We start from the raw sequence: 22,644 nt of genomic DNA on the forward strand, positions 1-22,644 counted from the left end.
TCTATATAAGCTTTACGGGAGACAGCCATAACTTGTTTTTTCAGAGTAGACATGATAAACAAATGTGTAACCATTGAAGCGGAAACGGACTCTGAGCTGATATTTAAATCATTGGCCACAGCTGCTAGCTATGACCCCCCAGGGTGTTTATTCAAGGTCTTATCAATTTCAAGAATTACGTTCTTTACGGTTCCGGGGTTGGCAGTAACTAATGAGTGACAGTATTTGACACATGATGCCTTGCGTTCCAACTCTTGCCTAGTAAGGCCGAACTCCCATAGTAGCAGCGACTGCCAAGTGTGTTTTCGTGGACCAAAAAATCGCTTGTAGGTGTTAAACTGTATCTTATCTAGTACGAGTGACAGTTTCCCAAGATAAATTTGATGACCATAGGAAACAGTAGGTAGTAGTTTGACATGCACAACTTGGATTATTGCCTTGGCCGACCCACTGTGCAGCTGTTTATTTAATTTGCAGAGAGCAAATATAACTGCAGATGCTTTTTTCTTAAGGTGCTATAATTGTACGGTATGTTTACGGTTATCGGAGAACCATACCCTCAAACAGTTGTAGTTTGATGAATTATCAATCTTCAGTTACCCTAACCTCCATTGCTGATTCGACTTATGTTTGTAATAGCTGAATATCATAACCTTTGTCTTTCCAAAGTCAGCAGTGAGCTTGTTATGAGTGTTATATGAATTAAGCTGGTCAAGTGCTCTCTGCATTCCCATGTCAAGTGTGGTCCAGGATGATTAAGTCGACTGCATTTGCAGTACAGAATGTCTGTAAGATCCAATCCTTGGTGGTATTGTTTTAGCGTTAGATATGACGAGGCCCAAGTCTGCTGTATATAAATTGAACATAATCAGTGCTAACACTCTCCTGTTTCAGAGCTCGGTTTGTCGGTATTTCGGGTGCAACTCTATTTCCATTGTCAAGCTTAATACAGACCCATGTGTCAGAATAGGGAGCAATAATTGCCTTCAATAAGGGAGAGGAGATGCCTCGTTGGGCTATTTTTGTCCATAATATATTCCTATCCACACTGTTGAATGCAATAGATTAATGTATGAAACAGGTGAATAGTGGTGCACAGGAGGGTATCAGGGTTTGATGAACCAAATAGGATAGGGTGACCATGCTATCTATGGTCCATGACTTTGGCCTGAAACCAGTTTGGCAATACGGGATTATATTTTCCTCTGCAGACCATGCCTCAAATTCCTGCAATAAAATGTTTGCGTACGCTTTGGCTCCTACGTCTAGCAGAGCAGTTAATCAATAATTCGACCGATTGCTGATGGATACCTTTTTGTGAATCATGGCTCAGCAGTGTTTGGTCTTCATGATTACTGTGGTAACTTCTGTGCTGATGGTGTCCCATGTGGTGATTGTGCCGTCTTCATTTGCCACTGGGAGATTTCTGGTGAAAGACAATGGGTCCGATTGTAGTGCGTTGTTGCTGTATATGGTTGTGATCTTGCTGCAAAAGAAGTTTGAAAGGTAGTTACACAGATCTTTGGGTGGGCTGGTGTTGCTGGAGGCAACTGTGGATGTGGTGAAATCCTTGTTGATTGTGACGATTTCTTTGCTGCTGTTGGAGCTGACATTTATCAGTTTTACTATGGCCTTCCCCTTAGTTTGCCAGATTAGTTTGTGGTACCTTCTCTGGGCAGCTTTAAAAGAGTCATTCTCCACTTCCCCTTGACTTTGTTTTCCTTTCCATTCCAGTAACTTGCAGTGATGCTTAGTCATTCTGAGGTCTACCATGTACCAGCTGGCTTGTGTTCCAGTTTTTGCTGTGCGGCTTGTTTTCTTGGGGCCAGAGTATCGTCGCAGTAGGTGTTTCTCTTGTTGAAGTTTTCAATGTCATGTGCTAGGAGGCCCCTGGGTTCTGATTTGTTCTTGTGGAGGGTGGATGTCCAATCTGCCTCTGTTATGTTGCACCAGTGCCAGTGTGTTGGGCCCACTACTAGGGTTCTTCTGCATTGATGTCTGTTCTGATGAATGTTGACGGTGAAACAAACTATGGTGTGGTTGGTCCAGGTGAGGGTCTGTTCATGTTGAAGGATATGAAGATAGGATCTGGGATGTGTCCGGCGGCTTGGGTGAGTTCTGTGATGCATTGGCTTGGTCGCATTTGTCCGAGGTTATCAAGAAAGGTAGCTGAGTTGGAGTCGGTCGGATCTTCTAGCAGGAAGTTGAGATCTCCTAGGTGTATGACAGCACTGAAGTCTAGGACTTGTGGGGCGACGAAGTCCGTAATTGTAATGTTGCTAGCAAAGTTGGCTCAGAGGTCTCGGGGGGCAGAAAACCAGGGTACCACCCACGGTGAAGTTTGCTTTGATTTGCAAGTTGAGGAGGTCCATGTTGTTTGTTCCGGCTTCTCTGGAGGCACTGCAGTTGAATGTATCCTTATAACATATGGCAATTTCTCCTCTGTGCATTCTAGGGCGGTCTTGGTTGGTGATCTTGTATCCAGCGTGGGTGGCGGCAGCAATGTCTTATGCTGCAGCTGTAGTCAGCCATGTTTCCATGATGAAGAAATTGTCTCGGGTGGCATCATCCAGCAGGCCGAAGCTCTCTAATGAGTGCTTGCTGAGTGAGCGGGTGTTAAGAAGCATGCATGATATTGGTGTGTGAGAGGTTTGGGTGTGTTAGTTGGTAGGTGTTTGAGTGGGTGTGGTTTTGGGTGTGTTCTCGGTGGACAATGGAGTTGTGGGAGCAGTAGTGCAGGCTAATGGCAGAGGGAGCAGGTGAAAGTTCCTTCCATGTTGTGCTTTGTGGCGTGCCAGCAGAAGGTGGTGCGACGTACGGGCTTCAGGGTGCAAAGGAGATTGGTGGGGTAGTGGTGGGTCAGAGGAGGACCCGAGTTTCTGGTACTGAGTGGTATGTACCAAAAAGATCACTTCGCTCTTCAGAAGCAAAATTGGTGACAGTGCCCTCTGTTAAAAAAGTCAGTTGGGGTAGCAGAGGCTTTGTGGTCTGTGCGGCCAAGGAATGGAACAGTCTGCCTTACCATTTAAGATGTATGACAAACCTACTGGCCTTATAGGTTTCAGTAGGACTTTTACACAACGTCAGGACACCTTTGGGTAGCAGTTGCGCTCTGTAAATGTCATTAACATTAACATAAATGGCACAAAGAGTCAAAGAGATTGCAAAGAGAGCGAGAGGAATGCACAAAAGACACAAAGATTGAGAGAAATGCCACAAAAGTCACAGAAAAAGCTGGAGGAATGCTAGAAAGATTGAGAGAAAAGGCACAAAAGTTGCAGTAAGAGGGAGAGATAATGCACAAAGAGCGAGAAAAATAGCACAAAGGTCACAGCAAATGCAAGAGAAAAGGCACAGAGAATGGAAGTGTCATTAAAGTAGCAGAGAGAGCAAGGTGAAAGATGGAGAGAGAGCGTGAGAGGGGCGAGGAGGGTGCCTAGAGGTGCTGGAGACGGGTCCGCAGGGGGCCTTGAACGGTCAGAGGACTGGTCGGAGGTAAGTTCGGGTGAGAGGCAGGCTGGGCCTATGCACTTCCGTAATGTCTGGTACACACTGTGGTTAACTTTAAGTAGTTCTAGGGAGTGGAGATGAGCACAGGAAGAGGAGCGCACGGGGTGGCGGGCGGGGCTGAGAAGGAGCGAAGTCAGCTGGGGAGCGGGAAGGAGAGCGGCACGAGGAACAGGTATGGAGCGACGGGAGGCAGTAGGGGGTGCGAGCAGGGTCGGCTCCTCCAGAATTGCAGAGGAGCGTCGCCCCCACTGGCCAGTCCGTCACAGAAAAATACAATGATAGGAAAACAATATAATTTTATTTTTCTATGGCTGACAGTGCGTACGTGCGGGGATGGGCCATTATAGGCAGGAGTGATGGCCTCGTGGCTGTCGTAGGCTGGCCAAACAGACATGCGCTCTTCTATTTCTCCAACCCAGCTGTGTTCGCAGCCAGATTGGAGAAAAGCCACAGGTTCTGAGGCAGTGTCTGTGTGGCAGACCAGGCCGCTCAGTCCAATCCTGGTGATGCTCTCATAGCATGAGAGCAGCATCTGGATTGGCAGGGGAGCCTGTGTTGCCTACCCAGATACTGCTGGGGGTGAAGCACGGAGGCACCCATCGGGGCAGCGAGAGCTAAGTTTTTTTCTATATTACTTTTACCGTCAAATCCCCCACGTCCTACCACCCCCCACTCCATTTTCATTGTGCGGCAGCCGCCACTGGGTGCGAGAACGGGGCATGCAGAGATACAAGATAGAGAGACAGCACAAAGTTCACAGAAAGAGCGAGAAAGATTACAAAAAGGTCTGAAAAGGAATGAGAGGGAGGCAAAAGAAGCGAGTGAAATGGCACGAAGAGACCGATGTCAAAAAGAGCAAGAATGGCAAAAGGAGCGAGAAGATGTACAAAGAGCAAGAAGATGCAGAAAAAGCGAGAAACGCACAAAGAGCGAGAAAACGCACAAAGAGCGAGAAGACGTACAAAGAGCGAGAAGATGCACAAAGAGCGAGAAGACGCACAAAGAGCGAGAAGACGCACAAAGAGCGAGAAGACACAAAGCGCGAGAAGACACAAAGAGCGAGAAGACGCACAAAGAGTGAGAAGACGCACAAAGAGTGAGAAGACGCACAAAGAGCGAAAGAAATGGTACAAAGAGCGAGCAAGATGGCTGAGAGAGCGAGAGAAATATCACATACAAAGCGAGAGAAATATTACAAAAACAAAAAGAGATCAAGAGAAATGGCTCAAAAGACACTTAAAGAGTGTGAGAAATGCTACAAAGATCGAGAGAAAAGGCACACAAGTCACAGAAAGAAGAATAAAGGGAATGTGGAAATGAAGTTCTTGGACAAACACTTTTAATTGGAGGTATAGGGGTTCTTGATATCCGATTGATCACTACTGAAGAACATGATACTAGTAGAGCCTTTGACAGATGGTGCAGCCTCAACATATACAAAATTAATCGATAATTTATCCAATACAACGAAAAGCTGTAAACCTAGATGGGTAAAAGATGTGGGTCTATTGGAAGCCTCAAAGTATGGAGAGGCACCCATGCATATCAGAGAGGTAGCAACATGGGTTGCATCCAGGCTACTCCTACTCAACATTATGAGTAGTGTTACTATACAAAGGCATGACACTTGAAGGGGGGCGGGGAGAGATTTGCAGTAAGATAGATTCAGATTCAATTTCCGGCCAAACTAATGCTGCTCAAGATATGGGAAGACCACATTTTGCTATGGAACCAAAAATTATTTTTGTCTGGGTCTGGTATGCTGTGACCATGCAAAAATGGGGCAGTCCGTTACCCCTGCAGACAGACTCATAATGCATACATATGTATTTGATGCATTGCCACAGAAAATACCATACTTGCCAGCTGTGGGTACCCTAAAATATTAAAAATATATAGAGGCCAAGGATCCAATAGTTCGACCAAGAACGAAAAGTGAGTTACATGTATACACATGTGGAACAGCTGTTAGAGCTGGCAAGCTCCACTCAGTCAAATTTCCCCACTGCTAAATTGCATATTTATTTCAACATTTATATACATCTTCAAACAAAAAAGAAAGATTGTTTTGTTTCAAACGGCTGCAGAACTTGAGAAAGAAAGGGCTCCAACCCAGACATGGTGCATGACTTTAGAACCAGTAGCAAGGATAAGGGTCATACTAAAATACACTGCAAGGCTGCAGCTTGTGGCAAACACAGAATCCAGCGCGTGGCACAGTGGAAGACTGAAGCGTGTGTGGCAAAAAGATGACTCCAACCCAGGACACAGTGCAAGACTGCAGAGATAGTGGCAAGAAGAGAGCTCAACCCCCTGACACAGTGCATGACTGCAGAGCTTACAGCGAAGTTAGTGCTGCAGCCCCAGACAGTGCAACAGCATAGATCTAGATGCAAAGAGAATTACAAGCTTAGATAGTGTAAAAGGGCTTGAGGAAGGGATCGTATAAACAGATATCTTGGGCCAAATGTATGAAGCATTTTCCCTCTTGGAAACAGACCATCACGCTGTTTGGGACCAGTAAAATGCTTTTTGGCATGTACCAACCCAATTTTGCGAGTCGTTAACCTATTACCGAATCGCAAAATAGGGTTTGTAAGTCACTATTAGGAAGGGGCATGTTAAGGGCATCCTTTCTTAAGTCGCACCAGTATGTAGGAATGTTTTGCGACCGGGAATGCGGTTGCAAAATATTCACAGTGGTTGGTAAACCATTCGCAAACAGAAGGGGACTCCCAAGGGACCATTTCCCCCTTGTGAAAGGTGACGCCAACATTTTTTCAGAGCAGGCAGTGGTCCCACGTACTACTGTCCACTATAAAAAAATGAAAGGAAAACTTTTCCATTTCTTTAAAATTTAAATGCATCCCCTTTCTAAAGGCTCAGTGCAAAAGAGGCAATTCATTACTATCTTTTACACAGCTCTACAGCAACAGTGCGAAGTGAGGGGCTTAGTACTACCACTGCCTCATATGTACGAGCGCAGTGCAAGAGATGGGTTCCCAACAGGCACAGAGCGAGGATGAAGGTGGAGTAATACTGATTCTGCATGTCTACAGGCTCAGTGCAAGACTAGTGGCTGCAGGGAAACATCTCTATTCACAAACATGCATATGGAAGTTACACACTCGTACAGCCCCAACTCCTGATCATTACCGGGTACATGGACAGTGGTTAGATGGGTTAGGCCATGGTCTTAACTATGTAAAGGTAACATGGTGACCAACCTCAATAGAAAGTAGGAGACAGCAAAGTAATTGTCATAACCCTTGGAATTAACTCTCACGTAAAATGGTCCAATATAGTTAAAGTGAGGAAGACTTGATGAGTATTAAGAGTCGATTAATACACATAGTAAGTCATTATGTAGGAAGACAGACATTTAAAGTAGTACAAGGTTTTGCTGTCGTATTCTTACCTTTTAGACTTAAGTGCATCGCCCTGTCCACTGTGATGTTGACAGCAAAGGTATTCTCCATGTCTACCTCACAGGCTTCCTCTGATGATTGGAAACCTGGGGCAGCCTCGGAACTTGAAGAGGGTTTTTGGTAGTTTTGTTTGTCTGATGCGTGTGGCTCCCCGTCATCTGTCTCACCTGCTTCAGAGTCGCCCGCGTCCTCTGTGTAACTGTCTCGACGAACAGGAACTGAAGGATGATAAGCCGAAGCAAGAGCAATGTGAACTCTCACACCAGCACCTGACAAGTCAGAGGCATTCCGCTTAAACAATGGATAAACACCTAGACAAAAAACAAAATCCAGCTCAGAATGAACAACAAAAACTACAACAAACTTTCAATCTATATTGTAACTTGTCATTGCTTTTCAATCACTGCCTATGTATATTAAAATGTGAGCAAACTCTGAGCCATAAGTGGTGAAGCTGATCACTAAAGTGCCTTGACAAAATACAACAGCACTTGGATAGTAGGTGGCATTTTGGTTCTGTGAGTTAGAATCCAGAAAAATGCAAGCGCTGGAAAAGCCAACAGGCCTGGGTTTAATATGCTAATACACGAGTCATTAGTACATTAGAACAAGACACAAAGGAGAAAGCCAGCAGAAAGATACAGAAAAGGCGATAGTTGTAAATTGGTCCCTTGCGCAAATGAGGGCAAGCACTTCAGTAAAGGCTGAGGAATGTACCAAAACAGCCAAAAGCATTAGGTGAGGGATAAATATTCCACAGGGCAGGGCAAAGAAGCGATTAAAAATATTTTGAGCCAATGGCTGAAGGAGGTTGAAGAAAGCCAATGGATGAAAGGGGAGTATGCAAAGCCCACGCTATGTATATTGTAGGCTGGGCTGTCAAACCCAGACCTAAACAAACAAACTGACAAAGACAATAGCTGTCTTAGACTATGGCAGAGGGAAAGTGTTTGGTCTTACTCCGGCAGCGCCTTTGTGTCTGTCAACAGATGCTTAATCTCCAGCACCAAGGTTATTAGGGCATTAGTTCTGAAACAGCCACAGTTGTGATATTCCCCTGATAATGAAACACTGGCAAACCTTCCATTAAAGTACATTATCTTGGCATAATAAACAAAGAATACACAAGAGATCACTGTTCCAAATAAAAAAGTGAATGAAACGAGAACCATCCTTAATAAGGTTCAACTGAGAATTGCGAAAGAAGGGAATGTTAGTACGGTCCCATTCCATCCTAAGAGAGCCTCCCTTGCATAGCCCACTAACCAGAGGACCAGGGGGTTGTGCTAGAGGTCTGTATAGACCACTCATGTCATCCCTTGCTCTGGCCACTTCCCCAGCTTGCACCCACCTACACAGGCATCACTGCAGGACCAGCTGGGGTGGAGGAAGATAAGATGGAGTAGAAGGTAGAGGAGGGGGTGACATCAAGGAATTATAAGAGGGGGAGATGGAGTGAGAGATGAAGTGAGAGAGAGAAAGAAGGATGATCGAGGAAGAAAGTGGTGAGCAATGATAAACTGAAAGGATGACTAAGGATGACTAAGGGAAGCACAGATACTATTACAGGAAAACAGACGCACATAGAAGAGAGTGAAAAATATTAAAGGAGGCAGGGAGGGGAGGACAAAGTGCAAAGATAGAAACACAGACAAACTTTCACTTCAAAAGACCACTGCAGTTGCTGCATAGAGAGGCCAGTGACAGGGTGGTCATGGAGGCTAAACAACCCATCAGTCTCCAAGGCAAGCGTGATTCAGTGTGAGGAGTAGGCAGCCATGGGTAGTGTATGGGGTAGGCACTAGTGAGCTGTGTGAAGAGCTGATACTAGTGGATTTTCTGAGGAGCAGACACCAATGAGTACGTGTTGAGCAGACACGAATGGGTAGCACGTGGAGTAGACACCAGTGGAAAACATGACAAACTGGAAATGGCAGTCAGCACAAGATGCTGGGACAGAAGAGTAGTGTAAATAGCCAACAGTGATGGGCAGTGTGAGGAACTGGCAGTGACTGGCTGGTTAAGAAGCTGCCACCGGTTAGTGTGAGGAGCTTGCACTGGTGGCCAGTGTGCAAAGGTGGCACTGGTGGTTAAGGTGAGGCGTGTGAATTGGCATAGGTACAGGGAGCGGACACTGGTGTATAATGTAAACAGATGACACTGATGGATGCTGAAAGGCACATACGGGTGGGGAGTGTCACGAGCTAAGACGGACTGGCAGTATGAGCAGTTCGTTCGTGCTTGGACTCAACTCACTCGGTGTTGTAGCGAATGTCACATTTACTCTCGGTTTAACTACCAAGGATAGGATTCATAATGTATCCATTAGTTAAACTGTTTTCAGATCTCAGAACATCTCATGCTTTTTCATAAGTAATCTAACCTTAAGCTTGATATATAATGTTTTATTATAAATATAAAAAAATAAAAAGTTGCACACTTTTGTAATGTTGGTTCAGACGCGCACTAAGATCCTTGTGTAGATTGTTTTACGTTTTGAAAATAGCCCAGCAGCAGGCTAGAACATTAGGAAGTTTTTGTCATGATGTCACAGCCCTAGGGGGAGATAGTTGGCTTTGACCTGCAAAGGCTACGAGCACACATGAACACCAATGTATGCTCCACGTCCTCATCTGCGATGGATGTGGCTGTGAAAAGAAATCAGGAAACTTCAAAGGCTGGATCAACTGAACCTAACCAGGGAGGAGGACTCTGAAACCAAATTGATCACTGCAGTAGAGCTTCTGGCATGTGAAGTGATCCCACGCCAGTCACTACTGTAGATCTCAGCCTGCGTCCAGGGAAATATGACGGTTCTCTGTCAGAACTCCCCATTGATCGGTCAATTGAAAACAGAGACATCACATCCATGCATGCAGGTGTCATTGAGCAGGATACAAGAGGCAAACAGCCAAGGTCAGAAGCTCCATCCTGAAACCTTCGGATCAAAGCTTGAATGTCCCAAGCTCGTTGGGTAGGGGGTAAGGCCTTGAGGGAGATAGCGCCCAGCTCTGCCCTGATGAAAAGCGACACTTGGAGGGCTGGATGTAGGACTTTGGAAGGTTGACTAAAAACCTCAGGTCGAATAGCAAGGAAATAATAGCCTGCAGGTGGCGCAACACATTGAGGTGTGGGAAAATGGAGGACCCCCAACCTGCTAATGTGTGAAGACTGGAGTGGGGAAGGGGCTGATGTTATACCAAACTGGAGAACCATAAATCGATAGTGGGTAGAGCCCACCACAAAATGCAGTTACCTCTTGTTTGAATGCAGAATCGGAACATGACTTGACCTGCAAGTTGAGGGACACCACCTAGCTCCAGAGCCAAAGAGACCTGTATCAGGCAAAGCATTTTGAATCTCTCCTTCTAGAGGAAGGTATTCAGACAGCGAAGGTCCAGAATTGGACAGTCTTTCTTGGGAACAAGTAAATAATAGGATTATCATCCTTGCCCGATGTCATTCTCCTGGACTAATTTCACGTCCCCTTTGCTCAACAGAGATGAAGAATGTGGGCATGGTCATCTGAGGTAACTGAAGGAACGGGGAGAGGGAGGCACAAACTTCTGGAAGGGAAAGGCATAGACTCGCTTGACAATTTGTAAGACCCCAACGGCCTGAGTGATGGATTGTCAGCCTAACAAGTGAAAGGACACACATTTTCCCTATAGGCTGCACATAATACCTCAAGGGTGGATTAAGGTGGTTTTGCAGGAGGTTGGGGAGGAATTAGGAAGAGGACTATTGTTGTTGCTCTTGATGGACTTTGGAACGACTCTGACACTGTAATGGAAAAAGATCTTGTTGGGCTGCTGCAATGGCTAACAGGGCTGGTGCCATCAAAAGAACGAGCCCTGAGAATATCTCCAGAACTTTGGCCTTGCTGCTGAAACTGGCAAGCATGGAGAGCCAGCCCCAAGGACCAAACCATAGCCCAATATAGCTTGAATCGGTCTTCTTTCCAGGGAGGCACACTCCATTGAAGGATATATTCCTAAGATTTTACTCTGCATTGACTGAATGGCCTGTGGAATGCATCCAGGCACGATCAGGCATGGCAATGGAAAAGCCCATGATCTGCACCACCACATCCATTTTATCTAGGCCAGAGCAGAGAATACTCTTTACACCTTGCCCATTAAGCACAACTTCTGTGAAATGGTCACAAACATGGTCTGGGACGTTTGGAATTACCTTTTCCTCCATCCCCCACAGAGTATGAGAGTAATAGTTCAGGAGGCAAATTGCATTCATGGCTCAAATGGTAAGCTCCTCAAGGAGAAGAATTTTTGTTCTGCATTGCCTTAATACTTTGTGATACCCCTATCAGTAGAAGAAAGAAAAGACTCACGGTTCTGCTTGGAGGAAGAGGCAGACTGAATGACAAGACTGTGGAGGGGGGTGAACTACCAAACATTCTGGGTATCCAGGAGCTGGATGATGGCAGTGGGCGATATAGCAGTTCACTGCATGAGTAGACTCTGGGTTGCTGAGAGAGACCAAAATAGGATGCATCAGCGCCTCGTTGAAGGGGATCGAGCTGTCAATTTTCTGTGAAAGAGGGCAACCTCGGTCTGCTCAACAGGCAAAGGCAACTCAAGGACCTCAGTGGCCTTGCACAGATCAGCCTTAAATGATGCCACTTCCTCAGCGAGAGGTGCCGAGGGACACTCCAAATTCACCTTTGGGGGAAGTATACAGGCTGCTGGCATTTTGCAGGACCAGATCGTCACTAGCATCCATCTAAATGGGTTGAAGAAGGTGGCCTGTCTCACTGCTGTCATCATCAGCGTGGTACACAATGTTCTGAATGTGACTGGGATTTGAATATGAGCCAAACACTCGTCCAGCCCAAATTTACCAAAGTACTCCTCATGAGGCAAAGGCCTTTAAGAGGATTCCTTCTCCACTAAATGCTCTGCTTTGTATTGCTTTGAAACCTGACCAAAATAGTATTTGTCTTTTGAAAATTAGCTATGCTTCGTAACAGATCTGAAAATAGCCCCAGTGTCATTGAGGGTAGTGCTTGTGATGGAGCAACTGGCAAGGTCTTCGGCAGAAGAAAAGGGTTGGACGGCCCTGGAATGGCATGAGGAAGAAGATGAGAAGGTTGACCAGCACTGGGGGCAGAGCCGCTGGCAAAAGCCCGGTCAGACGCCCCATTGACTTCTCTGGTGCCTGCATGCACAACAGAGGGATAAAGAGTTGAGCGGAAGAGAGCCCTCTTCCCCTGCATGAAAGCCGCAATTTGTGTGGGGTCAGCAATAGGTGTTGGAAATTCTAGGAAAAGTGAAGGGTCTTTAAATTCTGGAGCCAGAGCTTGTCCTATATCTGGAAACAGGTCCATCGCCACCAAAATAATTTACGAAGATGACATCAAGACCAGGGGCAGTCAACGAAGGCACCACTAGACAACCTACATTTTTACTGGGATTGACATCAAGAAGCATTCTTGACATGTATCTTGTACTTATTCCTAGAGGACTTGTCCTTGGAAGCAGCCCTCTTCAAGGATGCGCTATTCGACGGTGATACTTTGAGCAGAACCTGTATCTGGAGCAGCGACCTACATCCCAAGCCACACCATGAAGAGTTTGGCCTCGCACACTGGCATGCTTGACAGGCGGGACAAGAGTTAAACCGTGAAATCTGCCCTCGAGACATCCTGATAACACAGCAAAATTGGTAAATTGTGTAGGAAATGTTTTGAGGAGAACAACTCTAGATTCACATCAAAGGGTGCAGGAAAAGAGAAACAGATGTCAGTGCCCTATAGGGACACCTTATATGACCCCGTGATGTCATATCCAGAGATGGAGCCGAAGTGCCACCTACCAGTGAAGGAGAGCTATTTAGAATTTAGGACTCCAGTCTCGAACCTGGGAGAAATTCAACAGGGGAGGATTCTGGTGGTAGAAATATCTATCAGAAACATAGTGGCACAAGACTCAAACGTCTCAAGAACTGAACTCCCTCAAGTGTCCTGTCAGGCAGAAAAACACTATCATCTTTATATAAGAAAAGCACCATCAGAGAAGAGTTCATAACTTTGCCAATGAACCGAACAGAGACCAATTTTGATGCTGGGAACTTCAAAGAGAACCCTAGTTTGTGAAGAAAGGTCATCGTTTTACTAACTGCATCTTCAGAACTTTATCCATTAAGGGATCTGTTTAGAGCCTACCATCTGGCAAAAGGAAAAAAATTGCACTTCCTGTAGTCATAAGCATGCTCCTACCTTAGACAACACCTTTATGAAGATCAGAGGTGCTGATGTTAACCTTTGAACAAAAAGTGCCGGCATGCCACCATGAAGTGGAAGAATGTCCTGTGTTCTGAAAGATTTGGTATGTGGAAAGAGACAAATCATGTCTTGAGAAATCACCCACTAAAGCAGTTATTTTAGAACCTACACCACAGACACAATTCTCAATTTTTCTGTTTTCATAAATATGTTACTTGTCCATTAAGTTGCTAAGGGTCTCATATTTCCAACCTTCTTTAGGGGATGAGTATTGGGCGTTGAACTCTGTATTTCTTTTTATCAGAACTGCCTCCTTAAGGGCCCGCTTTGGTAACACTTCTTTCACAAGTTAGCTCTGCTATTTTCTGGTCTTGACAATTATAGTAAAGCTTTTCAACATTTACTGAACACTTCTTTCACAATATACAGGACATAGAAGTTCCACCTCAGCCATTTGTAGGACATGAAGTTCATCATCATTCTGCTACCCACTGGTGCATTGTGTTCTAAGGGTGTTCTTAAAGTGCTTCCTCCTGGACAGAGCCTGTGGCATCATTTTCATTTATCTCTCCCCAACCTCTTCAATGTCGCTTACCAATGAATTTGCCTTTGAAATGGGTGGTCCATATTAAAGCCTGGCCTCTATTGAGGAATAGGGCATTGCTCTTTGTGGTGTAAAAAAGCCTCAGGTTTCACAAAGACATGGAAAGGTCTAGGGTCTTTCTTGATTATTTAAACTTTCTTTAAAGCCTGGTATATATTGAGCCAAAATGATTTTTCACCATCCAAAGGCCTATCCAATTACTGCAATGAACACAGAAAACAAATAATGCAGGTCATGAATGCTTCATCACCTTATGCCTCTGGCTATTAAGGACATTTGATCTAAGTAACAGATGTATAAAAGATGTGCTTCCTTAATATTCACCTAATGACAACTTGTGCCAGATCTGGCCACTGAAATATTTCAGCCAATGGGTTTTTAAAAGCCTCAGCAAAAGGAAAACTATACTGTCACCCATAGGCCTGTAAGCTTATCAAGTACAGTCACAGGAGACTTCAATTGCCAGGCATTCTGGCCTCTTAAAAGGCAGTATAGTAATGAGTATGATCATAAGACAGAGTGATCTGAAGATATTTATTGAGAACATTCACATGTGAAGAGCTGAAAGCACTAGCATCTTGCAAATTCTGAATTTCCTCAGACACAACCAAAAAGAAAATTCTGATTTTAAAGTAATTAACAACCCGGTCTCCAATAAAAATTTGCCATCTCTGTTTGAAGTACTTTCATCACGCTTTTTTATGTTTGGTTTAATAACTTTTGTGACTTTTCGAGACACGGGTGAGCCAATACAGATGCAGCTAATTGCAGTGAAAAGACCTTTTGGCATCGTAAGTTCAGTCCATGAAAACTGACAATGGATTCTGTACCACAACTCTCTCAAAAGCTGGGGGAATATGGCAACTTATCCACCTTGCTATCAATAGAATTTGTAGAACTCTCAGAAGTCAGTGGCACCACAGCACAGCACACCAGCAGAACAGAAGACATCTTCATTTGTAGCATCATTGCAAGAATATCTGTCTTACAGACAAACTGTGATGCCCGAGACAGTGTTGCCTGAAGTGGCTTTGCAACTGGAACATATGATGCCACACTCATCAGTACACTAAACAAGTTGGGGCACAAATCATTTCTTAAAATTCTAGTACTGGATCCACCTAGTCCTTTATATATGGAGAGGAATGGGTCTTTCTTACAAGGTTACTCGCAGTCTGAAGGAGCGGAATTTACTCCTAGACTTATTTCTGTGTTTCTTAACTAATGGTGTGGTTGGCAAACTTACAGAGCCTGTGTTGCATAAGAACAGGGTACAAGCCTATTATTAACTCAAAAAATGCCACTCGGATCTGACTGGTCATGATTGCCTTCCTTTAGACTAACTTTAGAGATCATGCCGAGGTAACAGCCAACATTTGGAGCAGCAATGTAAGTGTTTTTTGATACAACCTTAGATGCTTTCTGCACCTTCAAACAAAAAAGTTTTTTTGCTCATACTGGGAGCACAAAATAACAAAAAAAGCCAATACGACATAGAATTTGCCTCAACATCAGAATTTACTCTCCAGCCAGTCCAGATATTTGTGGCACAGAAAAGAGAACTGAAGGGATTGCGTACAAAAGTTCCATTTATGCACAGTAGTATTGATATTTTTGGAGCTTATCAGTGTCTTGTGGCCTGTCTGCTTTAGGATCCTTTCTATATACTTGTCATACCTGGATTTCCAGCCTCTCTTCTCTAAGGTCCCACAGCAAGGGCTGGTGCTGGTTAACCCAATGTAGTGCCCTGCGACAAAAGTGGTGCTGCATGGTAACACCACAAATATACTTTCAGGGTCCCAGCCTGCGTCTCTGCTATTTTCAAAGAAATGATCTACAGACTAAATTATATCCATTAGAAGCATATGTTTTCAGACCTATGCAGGTTAAAGCTGGGATGGGATCTCTACATTTCAGAAAGGGGGAGAAGAATGCAGAAGGTTGCTTACCCTGTTTTCACCAGAAAGATATGTGGCCAGAAGTAAGACACATTTTACCAGTCGCAAACGTCCTATCAAGCCGCGTGCGACCGGTAAAATGCATTTTTCTATGTACAAGCCCTATTTTGCAAGTCGGTAACCTATTACCGACTCCTAAAATAGGATTTGTGAGTCGCTCTTGGGAAGGGGCATGCCAAGGGCGTCCCTTCCTAACAGCGAGTCGCAGGGGGGTGTACAATTGTTTTGCGACCGGAATGTGGTCGCCAAAACAATCGCAGTTTACCTCCTCCTTCAAGTAGGTGGTAACCCATTCACAATTGGACCCCTTCCCCTTTGAGAAGGGTAGCAAAAAAGTTTTTAAAGAAAAATAAAACAGAAACGTTAAATTTTTCTTTTTAAAACGCATCCCGTTGTCCATTAAGGAAAACAGGCTGCATTAAAAAATAGTTGCTTTATTTAAAAGGAAACACAGATATGGTGGTCTGCTCTCTCCAGCACACCATTTCTGTGTTATTGCCCATTCCCAACGGGTCGTAAATTGCAACCTTCTTCAAGAATATTGATGAGGCAGGTCAACTGTAACGCCATTGGGAATCGCTAATGTGTCTGAGACACATTAGTACATTTCATTTTGCGAGTCTCGAATTGCAAGTCACACAGAAACACAATTAGAGACTCGCAAAAGGAAATGGTCGTACATCTGGTCCATAGTCTATAAAGAAGGTAGGACGTTTTTTTCTTTTTGAATGCAGGTTGTGTGTCCTTAGCTCCCAGTCTTTCCACACCATTTGCCCTTCTGTGACTAAATACATTTCATGCAAAGTATCAAATGACCTTTAACACAGATTCGGAACAACACTGAATAATTTCACTTGGAGGAGACAGAGCAATCAAAAAATACTTTTCTTAGTTAGAGGTGAAAGATATCCAAAAATGAAATGAAACACACAAATCAGGACAAAATAATCAAGAAACTGTGATATTTACCGCTAACTGTCAGCTTTCTGAGTGATCGCTCTCCGAGGGATGAAAGGTCCACATACGCACAACCAACAAGGCGATCAGTGTCTTGTGGCCTTTCTGCTTTGGGATCCTTTCCATATGCTCGCCATACCTGGATTTCCAGCCTCTCTTCTCTAAGGTACCACAACAAGGGCTGGTCCTTAGTTAGTTCCACTGACTTGGTCTGCTCAAACAGTGCAGTCACTTGCTTTCCATCCTCTGACACCTTTGGTCTTGCGAGCGGAGAACACACTGGTTCATTATTGTACACTTTGTACCGGAGATAACAAAAGGTGCTTTTTTTAACATGCTTTTGGCCAGCAAACAGCATGCAGTGCACTGGAAGCCACACCCTTGGGATGGAAACAGTCACAGTCACCAGGTTTTCCTTCCGCTGCCATTCATCGCTGTCCTCTGCACTGTCTTCCTGTGGTTCATCCTCAACATTCCAGCCCAGCACCCGGGCAGCGTCCATAACACGATCTCGATCGGTACGATTGGCAAAGGCAACAGAGAGCTCTAAGCCCCCCACAACTGTCTGTAGAACACTTGTAGAGTGAGACTGCATCAAATCATCTGGCAGAGTCATTGGATACCAGCCACTTATACCTAAAATTGAGGAGCAAAAATATGTTTATCACCTGTGAAGAAAACACACTTTGCACTTATATAAAACTTTTAATCAATGGCGTAGTTTTCTTGTGTTATTAACATACATACTGTGTTACATTTACAAACCGACCAGCCAACAGACAAGTAATATAAAACATTAAAACTAAATATAACAAAAGTTAGTTCAAGCTTCTTCAAAGAGTAGTAGCCATCCGGCTACCAGTACGTAGCTCCCCTCTGTGAAGCCCACCCTACTAAATTAGAAGCTTTTGCTTGATTTAATTATTAGATTTATACAGAAGTTGAAAAATGTGTGTATTTTTATAACTGTGAACTGATTTTTGGAGAAAAAATGACTGAATTTCCAAAATATATTTAAAGCTGATATTCGAATGATAAATCATGCTGCATTGGTGAGATACATTACTAATATTATTACCGTGGTACAAGGGGTTTTACAGCAATGGCTTTTAACGGGTTTCCCAGGTCAATGTATTTCAAATTGATAAAGTATTTTTTCACATTACTTTTGAAACACCAAGGTCATCACTTCTGGTAATCTTGCACAGGATGACCGCTAATCTTGTCTGATGTGATCTCTATTACAACACCAATAATATTTTTTAGTAGCTCAGGATGAATTTTATTGAACATAAGTTCATCTTCTTACAGAAAAGGTTGCACAAGCAATCAGACTCAGAATAAACACAAATTTGACTTGCATAGGATTTTCTATAAATTATATAAATTGGGACAACTATAGAGCCACTGTTTTAAAGAGCTCAGTGATCTATGCATGTATATGCAGGTTGACTGGCCAAAACCCCTTCCCAGGCTGCACGTTCTCGTGTTTACTGCTTACGTTGGTAAGCATTTATGCAGTCCAAGCACCTACACTTCTTGTACTAAAGAAAGTGTCTGCATTTTTCAGAAGAGCTGAAATAATAAACAGGGTACCTCTTACCACTAGACAGAACAAGGAGCACCCGGTATTCTAGCTTTTATTCAATCACTGTCTTTGTCACTTTTTGACACAAAGACCGGTCTTTGTCCATCCCAAGCTTTATTGCTGCCTTGTGTCTGTCTGAGGTCAATGTCAACCTAGTTACTACTTCAGTTCTATCACTTCTGCTGAGAGCACCATTTTCAGGTAACTACCAATTGATTTGTTAACACCACCTGGGCTTTATACGGTGTGTAGTTGCTCACCTGTATATTATTGTTGGGGTACAATCAGTAGTAATGGCTTGGAGGTCCCTGGTCTTCAGCTATAATTAAGTGGGGTCTGCATAAGTCAAAAGTTTGAGAACCACTGTACTAAACCACTAGTCGTAAAGCAAGACCTATAGTCATATAGTTGACTTGTCAAGGAAAGAAAAAGGGACAGCACTGATATGCAACAACATTTACTAGCAGAACCCGGGGCCATGCAATGACATTTAGTAGCAGACCCAGCAATATGTTATTACCTGATCGCTTGTTCAGTAGTTCTCTCGTTGGAACCTTCACAACTCCCAGTAAGTAATCTTGCGATGAGCGAAATCTTGCTTCACCAGCTAAACCAATTTCAAAAATAAAAGTAACATTAACAGATGGACATTCTGCATCCGTTCTCCTTGAATATTTACAACTCTGAACTCAAGTCAGGACTGCTTACATTTTACATTTATGGTCCACACTCATTGGACTATTGTAATGTAAGAAAGAACCCAACAGTGCACAACCATGAAGGGTCAAATAACCTATGGTGTGTGGTCCTTGACTTGTAACGCAGTACTTTTCTCAAATTTTCACAGAGCGGGCCCAACTACTCACCTTGTGCCCCCACTTCCTAACATCCTCTGGCTTCTCACACTGGGGCTCAGGTGTGTGCATTCATTGTGTCACAAACGAATGATAAGTAAACAGTGCGGGTACATGGTGCCATTAAAAGAAGTTCAGTAGGCATCTTTGAAAAAGTAGTTGCAATTAACATTTAGAAATAATACTGTCTCAAAAACTGGTACCATTTAAAATGAAATGTACATTTCCACATGAGATGTGGCACACTCCGATACACCTTAGGAATGCTGTATTTACCTTGAGCAATATTCTGGTGATATACTGAGAAAACAGCCTCCGCATTATGCAAGAGTTCTGCAAGGCTGCAGGCTTCACCAGTGCTCCGTTGAATCACTAAGTTACAAGGGAACTCAGCATGGTGGTCAAACTCTGGGTAGAACGTCATGGCCACAGCTCGAGTATGCCGCTTCTGGTCATCAGAAAGGAAGGACAGGTGTAATGTGACGTATGCATTCACACCAACATCAGCACTGTACTGGAATGAGGAGTGCTGCTCTGCTATAACCCTTCATTTGGAAGAAGAAAAAGAAATCTAAAAGATATTGGGCAGTTCACACAAGTAAATTAGAAGCATTTTTGCACCCACAAATGCCCACCCCGCACATACAATGTCTATGTACACTAATATTACCGCAGTCAAATAAATCATTTTGTTTAATAACGCTTAAAAAAATCTAAATTCTATGAATAAATATGGAAGACACTTGCGGACTGAAACTGGTGGCAATTGCAGAAAACGGTTCAGATTGGACCACCTGCATAGTTTGGAGGACTCAAGTGTCCTGTGTCACCATTTAACAGTTTTGACAGCAATCGCCCTCCCACAAACACAAATATGGGCTTTATTTGGGGGCATGCATGTGCTCTTGAATTTCCCACGTCCAACACAAAGGCATCCCTAACAAGGAGGCTTTTCACCACTGATCCTGGCACTTGAGTGGCCAGATGTCCTGTGAACGTATCTTCTGGGACCCCTGGGCCTCTCAGCTGACACTGCACAGGCCAAATACATGCTATGTCCATACTCCTAAGACCACCCGATCAATACAGCCATCTACTTTGCACCTCTACCAGAACTGTTCCCAGATGATTCAATATATCCAGCATTCTGTCCTGGAGTGCACTGTATGATGGTCTCTGATATGCTTGGGTAGGAAGGTGACCATCAGAGCCCCCTCAAGTGTAGCAGACCTTCCTCTAAATTGTACGAAAATACAGCATATTTGTGGCCTCTTACTTTATTTGCAAGGTTGGCAAAGAGTCTTGTAAAAAACATCTGATTCCCTGGAGGACAGGATCTGCTCTCAGGAGTGTGGATGTATGATCTCCTCTGAATTGAACAGGGATCGGTATGGGGGATAATTAGGATCTGCCAACTTATTGATCCTAATTGACTGCCTCTTTGGCTAAATTATAGAATCCCAACTTGGTTTTTATATAGCACTTTATACCACATTCCTGCAGTTTCGAAGTGATATAAGTAACAGGTGCCACTATACCAAACTTAATGCTACTTAATTTACTGACCTCGGGAGAATGGAAGGGATTGTAAGCCATGCAGGGATTCAAATTTGTGACCACCTACCAGCTCACTGTATGTTTTAATAGTAAGCATTCAACTCGCCGAGCCGTCATTCCTGCTTTGTGTTTGGCACAGATGTCACCACCACCACCATCCTGGAACACTGTCAACACCAAGCTGATAGGGCCCCTTCCCTCAGATAGTTTAAATACATTTTGTGCATATTGCAACATCCAATGCCACAATGACTTCCGTAGTTGACATTTCACGCATAACCATGTTCATATGTGTCGGTTTAAAATGACCAAAGTTCCATATCAATTCACATTTGTCAATAAACCCTTGTATTATGCAGGCTCTAAATGGCAGGCAATGCTCTTTCTCTAAACCTTGAAACCTGTACCCTATTCTATGTTGGGGTTACTGTATTTGTGATCATAATGAGCTTGGAAGGAGGTTCCCATCTTTGCCCAACATGTGATTTGAAGTAGACCATCACTGCACCAGACTTTCTCATTGACTATATGTCGTTGTGCAGAGGGGCTTTACCGAAGTACAAATTCAGCACATGGTACATAATGAATTGGGTTACCAGATATGCCATGAGTGAGCGAATGACTACCAGGGTTGCTAATTATAACAGCAGGTGCAACCATCGCAGTGGTAGGTACATCAGCTCTCAGATAGATGCTGCATCAGAGGAAAGCTAAGGAACATAGCTAAATGCAAGCAAAAACCATGGAAGACCAAAGGCTGCAGTTTTTTAAATCTTTCTTTCCCACAAAATAAGAACACAACCGTTGTCACTAGTCGTGCCTGGTAATGAAACAAGGTATTAGATAATGTTCTTTCACATTGATTGCATTCTGTACATTTAAATACAGATAAGACAGATGTTCCAATCATGATAAGTTTAGAACCTTTCAATATACGCAATATGTCCAGTCTTACCTTGCGGCTGCCTGTAACCCTGATGATCTGTGCACCTGCACAGAAATGGAAACTGCTCGTGCAGCTAACACACCGGTTGTTGTTTTTGTAGAGCGTCTGTACTTAATGCTGACATTCAGCAGACCTGACCAAGAAAGAGGGAGTGGACAATTAACGACTCAGTATCCAGATAATACATAAAAACATTATCAAGGTGTATTGTCAGAATCTTGAGTAATTAAAACATGGTACACTAAATTCTTTTGAAATATTCCCTTGCACAAAGACCTGCTCTGCTGTAAGATGGTATACAAGGAAAGCATTTCAGCATTGTTTAATTTATTGATTTGTAAAGCGTGAACTGTCACTCTAAGGCGCATCTTCGTGCTGAGCAGCAAAAATGGACAAATATAATAAATACTTGCAGAGCTAATCTCAGCAGCCAGTGTACCACAAAACTATAAACTGTACACCTATCTCTCACATTCCCTATGTCATGGCAAGCTCTTCATCCCATACCACTGTAACTACACCTTGATGGGCATCACACACGATATTAAAATTCTTCCCTCACCGGCAGAAAAAAAGATAAAACACTTCTACACACCCTATATGGTGTAGCTCGACATACATCTGGGTAAGTACTTCAGTGCTCAGAATAGGAGTTGTAAGCGCTATACAGATCCAACAATACAAATTATAGGAGAATGTATTTTGCTGCAATATTTTCCCCTCAAACATTTGAGGTTACTTTAGAATTTGATCATACAGTTACCACTGACCAAGGGCTCCGAAGACTGGATATAAGCTGGCCCATTCAGCATATCCATTCTTCAGCTTCTATTTCCAGGAGCTCTGAACACATGCACTGTGCTCAGAGAAACAGAATCCTTGGCAGTCTTCCTTCTAAAGTTAGGGCAGTTTCCGAACACTGAGAAGAAACTTTGCTGTTGCTGAAACACCAAAAAGATAGACTGCCAGGTGTGGAGCGAACTTGCTGTGGTTTAGTC

General features: G+C 43.7%; 1 protein-coding gene across 2 annotated transcripts in view; it reads right to left on the reverse strand.

The window, feature by feature from the left end:
* Positions 1 to 22,644, reverse strand: part of C2CD3 (C2 domain containing 3 centriole elongation regulator) — a 604,078-nt gene that overhangs the window by 362,976 nt on the left and 218,458 nt on the right. For both annotated transcript variants that reach the window (XM_085623335.1, XM_085623334.1), the window contains exons 20-24: positions 21,656 to 21,779; positions 19,420 to 19,688; positions 18,810 to 18,896; positions 16,714 to 17,337; positions 6,929 to 7,249 (exon numbers count right to left, since the gene is read on the reverse strand). In XM_085623335.1, the coding sequence (XP_085479461.1) occupies positions 6,929 to 7,249; positions 16,714 to 17,337; positions 18,810 to 18,896; positions 19,420 to 19,688; positions 21,656 to 21,779 (1,425 nt within the window). The remainder of the gene's footprint in view (positions 1 to 6,928; positions 7,250 to 16,713; positions 17,338 to 18,809; positions 18,897 to 19,419; positions 19,689 to 21,655; positions 21,780 to 22,644) is intronic.

This window comes from Triturus cristatus, chromosome 8 (genome assembly GCF_964204655.1).
Source record: "Triturus cristatus chromosome 8, aTriCri1.1, whole genome shotgun sequence".
Classification (NCBI taxonomy): domain Eukaryota; kingdom Metazoa; phylum Chordata; class Amphibia; order Caudata; family Salamandridae; genus Triturus; species Triturus cristatus.